Source organism: Carlito syrichta, unplaced genomic scaffold (genome assembly GCF_000164805.1).
Source record: "Carlito syrichta isolate Samal-C Ts95f unplaced genomic scaffold, Tarsius_syrichta-2.0.1 Scaffold308998, whole genome shotgun sequence".
Lineage (NCBI taxonomy): Eukaryota > Metazoa > Chordata > Mammalia > Primates > Tarsiidae > Carlito > Carlito syrichta.
Genome location: NW_007253094.1, coordinates 408,707 through 415,827, shown reverse-complemented (window position 1 = coordinate 415,827; position 7,121 = coordinate 408,707). Strand labels below are relative to the sequence as shown.

Here is a 7,121-nt window from a genome sequence, read left to right as displayed (position 1 = left end):
TAGAGATGAGGTCTCGCTGCCCAGGAGGGTCTCGAACCCGCGGGCTCAGGCCATCCACTCACCTCAGCCTCCCAAAGGCGCGGGATTACAGGCTGAGCCACAGAGCCCGGCATCATTTTCTATTTCTTAAACAATATTTTATCTTTCAATTTCTTTCCACATGATTAATGCCAGTTTATCATTCAGTATCAGATTAAGCAGATTCTTTTTTTTTTTTTTCTGGCCGATCTTTGTAATTTGTTCCAAGCTACATTTTCAGGTACTTCTAACACACTCAGTTGTGGTTTTACTTTACTTGACTTCTTCCTTAGCTCATTTATTTATCATTCCATCTTAATTTCATTTTAAAACTTTTGGGGAATTTTAAGGGCCTATTCATAACAACACTCATTTGCTTCTCCATGTCAGGAGTTGGAGTTAGGACAAGAAGTTAAGAATGTTAATCTAAATGAAGTCCTATAGTGAAGTACTGAGGTGTAGAATAATTATTCCCTTACTCCAAAATCTGTATTCCTTTCCTTAAACTTGTTGCTGTTTTTCTCCCTATGTCTTCTGGTGCAAATTTTAGACTGTGATTATGATAGCCTCTCCTGAATTTTTCTTTTTCCTCTTCCCCCTTTCCCTTCTCTTCTTGCTTTTTGTCCTTCTCTCTTTCTTCTAAAATTTCCTCTTTATTACCCTAAAACTCATAGTTTTAACTGCAATCAGAGTTCTTGTCACTATCCTGGGGTGCAGTATTTTACCTTCAAGTACTATATTTAGTAAATTGTTCCACATCACATAGACAATTCTTCCTTTGCGGCACCCTCAGTGTCATATTTTGCACCCCCAACCTTATGCACATTGACCTGTTAATGCATTGTGCTCTATTGTTATTTGGGAAATTAGGGAGCGTTTGGGTGTATGAGGATAGTATTGGTTAGATAAAGAGAACTATGCCTTGACCATCCAGCATAAAATTACCCCACAGGTATTAGGCATGCCCAATTCTCTAGCTTCTATAAACATTAATTGCTCCAAAGGAACCAGGGGAAAATCTCAGATAAATAACAAGCCTCTTTCTATTGACATAAATCCTTTTGGCTCCTTATACATCTTTATGTAATCTTGATCATTTTTTGGCTTTTCTATAAAACTGCTTTAGATTAGCTTTAAGAGTTTTTTGTGTTTTTTTTAAATACAACCTATATCTACAGTAGTTTTTTACTTCAGTGAAAAGTGTATTTTTCATTAATTTATAATGAAACAAAACTTAGAGAAAGACTGAGATAAAATTATAGTAATATTTTTTATTTGATTTTGCCAATTCAGTAAAATGCAAAACACAACTTAGGAGAGACTTTTGAGGGGAAGTAGGTCATATGGAATGCTTCATATACTTTGTGTCCTCCCACTTGTATTGTTTGTTTTGTTGTTTCATTTTTGAAGAATCCCTGCAAACTTACTCCTGTGGCCACTTTGAAATGGGTGACTAAATGTTTCTGGAGATCTGTAGAAACAAGATAATTTTCACTACACTTTGTATCACCTTGTCATTTTCTTCCTTTCTTTTTTTTTTTTTGAAACTACTAATATTTCCTATAGTTTAAAAAGAAATATGATTTAACTAAATTGAAATATCTGTGTGAATTATTTGACACGTTTTTAAAATCTTTTATCTTAAAATTGTGGGGTACAATTCAGGGGTAGGGGTACAAATATTCATTGTGCAGGTACCCTTGCTGATGAGGTGTGCCCTCCCTTCCCCAGGCAAATTCCCACTACTGTCAGTCCTACCTCCCCTCACCCACCACACTCCTGCAGTTTCCCGCTACTGTCAATCCTTTTCTTATAGTATTTTGATAGTTGTTCAAAGTTCACTTATGAATGATTACATGTGATACTCAGTTTTTTGATTCTGTGAAAGATCACTCAGTATTATAGCATCAAAGTTCATCCAGATTGCTGCAAGTCCGTGATTTTTTTCTTCTTTATGGCTGCCGAATATTCCATTGTGTATATGTACCACATTTTTTAAATCCAGTCCTCTTTTGATGGGCAGCATGGTTGGTTCCACGTTCCTGCTATTGTGAACAAGGTAATAAACATACGTGTGCAGATATCTTTTTTATAGAGTGATTTGAGTTCTTCTGGGTATACTCCCAGTAGGGGGATTGTGGGGTCATATGGAAGGTAGATTTTTAGAACTTTAAGGAATCGTCACACTGTTTTTCACAGAGGCTGTACTAGTTTACACTTTGACCAACAGTGTAGATGTTTTCCCTTTTCACCACATCCTCTCCAGCATCTGTTATTTTTTGAGTTATTGATGATGGCCATTCTGACTGAAGTTAGGTGCTATCTCAGTGTAGTTTTAATTTACATTTCTTTGATGACTAGCGAAGCTGAACATTTTTTTCAGTATCTGTTGGCTGCTCATATGTCTTCTTTTGAGAAGTGTCTATTCATATCTTTTGCCCACTTTGTAATGGACCGTTTGTTTTTTTCCTTTCAGCACATTTGAGTTCCTTGTAGATCCTAAATTTTAGGCCTTTGTTGGACATGGAGTTGGCAAATATTTTTTTCCAATCTGTGGGCTGTCTCCCTGCTGCTCTCTTGATGGTTTCTTTGGCCTTGGAGAAGCTTGTCAGTTTGATGAGGTCCCACTTGTCTATCTTATCTCTTATGGTATGGGCACTTGGGGTTTTGATGAGGAATTAACTGCCAGTTCCAATTTCCATAAGAGTGTCTCTTGAATTTTCTATGGTTCTTATAGTATGAGGTTTTATGTTTAGGTCTCTGATTCATTTAGAGTTGATTTTTGTGTATGTTGATAGTTATTTGATACATTGGTTCTAAAGCTGATCTAACAGTGTGAGGTTTATGTAGGAATTTGGGGATCTTTTTTTTCTTTTACCAAGCTCGCTGGTTTTTGTCACAATCTTGTTCTCTAGGGCACAAGATGCGATTTGAAGTGCAATGTCTTCCACTATTTTTTCTAGTTCTTGCTCATCTTTCCTAGGCTTTTCTCTTATTTTCTTACACACACACACACACACACACACTGTCTCTCTCTCTCTCTCTCTCTCTTCCTTTCTTTTCTATAAATATGGACCAGACTTTTCTTTCCTGTGCCTACCTACATTATAATTATTTCTAAATTTCTCAAAGACTCTGGCTCTAATTCAATTATGAATCTTTGTTTTCAGAGGTTTTTTATCATGAAAGCCATTTTTGAGTTTGTAATGATGGAAATTACAAAATTACTTGGAGATTGTTACTCAAGCGCCTCAGATAAATTTTATTTATTGCATTTTATTTACCCAAGCTTTTAAACTTATGTTTTGGCTTTAATTTGTTGCTATTTTTGTTGCTCCCCACACCCTATCCACAGTATAGTTCAATTAGCATGATTGTTTAAAAATTTTAACCTTAATGTTCTAAGATTCATCCAGTCTTGCTGCATGTATAGCTTACAATTCTTCTACAAAATGGAGATAATTATACCTATCTCATAGTTTTGAAGTAAAAGTTCAATGTAATCATAGATATGAAGCATTATTATAATACCAGGAAAAAGTGTATGTTTAAAAATACAGTTTAGGAAAAGTAATTTCATGATCTGTTTAATAGTGTTTGATATGACTTTAATGAGATTAGCTGGTAAAACGTACAGGAAACAAAAACTTAGTTCTAAGATATAGCAACTTTACTATTGATGAATTATAATGTACATTACATAGAGGTACTTTTTAAAAAAGTACCTCATGTTTTACGTTTAAATGCAAAATTTTTATTGCAAAAATGCATGCCATAATTCATATATTTTATAGCCATTTGACCATATACAAGATATTAAATATATATTTAATAGTTATTAAGAATATAAATCATTAATATAACTAATATTTCAACCTACTTCTCTGTTCATTTTCATTTCTTGATCATATTCTATTTTTTACTTCAATTAAGCTTGGATCATGCTCTTATTTATCACATTTCATTCAGTCTTGCTATTTCTGAATACCACAATTATCATTTCACTCTTATTTCTTTTAACTCTGTTATTTTCAGAAATCTAAATGATGTTCTGCCTTCCCTCAGTATCCATGAGGGATTAGTTACAGGACACACTCCTTCTATATCCCAATTTGTGGATTTTCAAGATTCTTGTGTAAAATAGTGTAGCATTTGTATATAACCCCTACACATTCTTCTTTATACTTTAAATAATCTCTAGATTACTTATAAAATCCACTACAATGCAAATTCTATATAAAGAATTATGCTATATTTTTAGTTGGGCTACTTTTTATTGTTGTATTATTTTTTCAAATACTTTTTATCTGCAGTTTGTTCAATCTGAGGTTGCAGAACCTATAGATATGGAAGGCCAATGTATTCTTTTTTCCATTGGCCCTGATCAGTTTAATTTTCCCTCTACCTTAAAGTCAGCTATCTAGCCAAGCCTAGATATTCCTGATTGGCAAAGTATGTAGATTTCTTCTAGTCTCCTTTCCTCTAATTATCTCCTTTCTTCAGATGGTTGTCAAATGATATCTATTGTGCTTTTCAAAATTTATCTTAACAGTAACTCCAAAGAGTACTTTGCAGATTGTGATAAACTCCAGTAACCATATCTACTCCAACTTCATTTGTGTATGGACAGGTACATTTATATAGACTAGATAATTACCCAGGAAGCAGAATGTCAGAGATAAATGAGCAGGAAAATAATTTTTTCTCTAATATTATACAAGTTTTACATACATACTGTATCAAACGGATTACAAAACTTGGAATTCAGTACATTCTGGGAAAGTGTTTCATACTTCCTTTTAACACAAGAAACAGCTTATGTGATTTCCTCAATCTTCTTAGTCTCTTTAGTCTACCTGAAACTTTTTTATTCTTTTCCCTATACTCCCCACAGCACCTAGATCAAAGTACATTCGTCATCAAGAGTTTCCTTGGAGTTGGGTATTCTATCTATTTTATTCTGTGTGCCCATACCATGAGTTCTAACTAAGCTTAAATTATGTGAATAGCACAATTGTTTTCTGCCTATTTTTTTTTCCAAATTAGATGTCTTAAATAAAACATTTTGTGATTTAAAAAAAATTATGTCAGAATATGCACAGGTATTTTCTCCTGAGCTTATAGTTTTTTAATTTTACATTTACTCTCTTCCTCCATGACTTTAAGCTAAATGCAAAATCCTACATCATGCAAGAAGAGACCCCCCAAAATGTAATTTATTCATAAAAATTGGGTATTTATTCTTACAAGTTTAAACTTCTACCACTTTCAAAGTTCTCTCCATTTGATGCAATACACTTATATACACTTATCGAAACATTTTTTCCACTGCTCAAAACAGTTTTGTTTTTTTTTGAGTTGGAGTCTCACTCAGTCGCCCAGACTGGAGTACAGTGGCCGCTCCCAGCCACCGCGGCCTCTACCTGCTGGGCTCCAGCGATCCTTCCACCTCAGCCTTCCAAGTAGCTGGAAATACAGGCGCGCGCTACCATGCCTGGCTGATTTTTGATTTATTGTAGAGATGAGGTCTCGCCAAGTTGCCTAGGCGCGTCTTGAACCTACGGGGTCAGGCAATCCACTCACCTCAGCCTCCCAAAGGCGCGGGATTACAGGCTGAGCCACCGAGCCTGGCAAAACAGTTTTTTAATTCATCAGTTTTGATGCCTTTTAGTGCTTCTGCCATTTTATGTCTCACCTTTTCCATATCAGCAAAATGTTTCTCCTTGAGGGCTTTTTTATCTGGTGAAGCAAAAAAAATATCGCTGGGGGGAGATCTGGTGAACAGGAATGGTAGAACGAAGGATCGTGCTGTGTTGGTCGAAAACTACTGAATACTCAGAGTGATACTGACAGGCGCATTGTCGTGGTGGAAGAACTAGTCACCTGTTTATCACACATGAAAAAAATTAACTGGAGCCGAATGCAGCTTCTCACAGCAATGTTAGTTGATACACTGATGCTCATGGATTCCTAGAACACTTATCTAGTAGGGGACTCACCATCCAAAAGATAATTCTGTTTTTTGAGGGGTCCTATCTCATGTATCTGTCTATCTCATATTCAAAATATCTTTCTCTCTATAAAAAAATTTGGTTACTCCTTCACGAATCTGCTTGGTCTTCACTCCATAGACAATTGGATTTAAGGTGGGAGGCAGCAACAGGTAGAGATTGGCTATAAAAATGTGAACATGGTGAGGTATGGTGCGTCCCCCAAAGCGGTGAGTGAAGAAGTTGAAGAAGGCTGGGACATAAGTAATGACAATGGCACATATGTGTGAAGTACACGTGCTGAAGGCTTTGTGGCGAGCATCTGCAGATGACAAATTCACTACAGCATGGATAATCATGGTGTAAGACATGGAGATACAGAACATATCAAACCCCCCAATCAATACGGCAGCTATAAGACCATAAATAGCATTAATCTTGACATTGCCACAAGATAATTTGGCTACAGACATGTGGTCACAATAAGTGTGCTGGATGAGATTGCCCCTACAGTAAGGAAGACGCTTGATCAGGAAAGTAAATGGAATTATGAGCAGCACACTTCTAATGAAGGTGGCAAGCCCAACTTTGGTAATTACAGTGTTAGTAAGGATAGAGGAATAGCGTAGAGGATAGCAAATGGCCACATAGCGATCTAAAGACATAAGCATGAGCACACCAGACTCCATCCCTGTCAGCATGTGAATGAAAAACATCTGCACAAGGCAGGCATTAAAGTCGATCTCCTTGAGATCGAACCAAAAGATACATAACATATTGGGGACAAATGAAGTGCACCCGGTAACATCTGTAAGGGACAACAAGGCTAGGAAGTAGTACATGGGCCGGTGCAGGGCCTCCTCATGGCTGATGAGATAGATAAGCCCACAGTTTCCTGTGACAGCAATAATGTACATGAAGCAGAATGGCAGGGAGATCCAGTTGTGTGCAGATTCCAGCCCAGGAATCCCACTGAGAATGAAGTATCTTGGTGTAGGACTGGATCTGTTGGTCTCATGCATAATGGTCAGTTAGAAAACATACTGCTTTTTATGCCAATTAAAGGTATTCTGTACAAGAAGAATAATGAGATTTATTTTCATCTAGAGAAAA

The 7,121-nt window shown here is 36.3% G+C and overlaps 2 protein-coding genes across 2 annotated transcripts in view; both read right to left on the bottom strand.

Moving 5' to 3' along the window:
• LOC103268967 (olfactory receptor 52N2-like) overlaps positions 1–5,175 on the bottom strand; it is a 15,175-nt gene extending 10,000 nt beyond the window's left edge. Inside the window, 1 exon segment of the mRNA XM_021716829.1 lies at positions 5,163–5,175. Coding sequence (XP_021572504.1) covers positions 5,163–5,175 — 13 coding nt within the window.
• An 892-nt stretch (positions 5,176–6,067) lies between these two features.
• On the bottom strand, positions 6,068–7,030 carry LOC103268956 (olfactory receptor 52N2-like). Its single transcript, XM_008066539.1, has one exon. It carries the CDS (start codon positions 7,028–7,030, stop codon positions 6,068–6,070), a length of 963 nt encoding a protein of 320 aa, XP_008064730.1.
• Between the last annotated feature and the right edge of the window lie 91 nt (positions 7,031–7,121).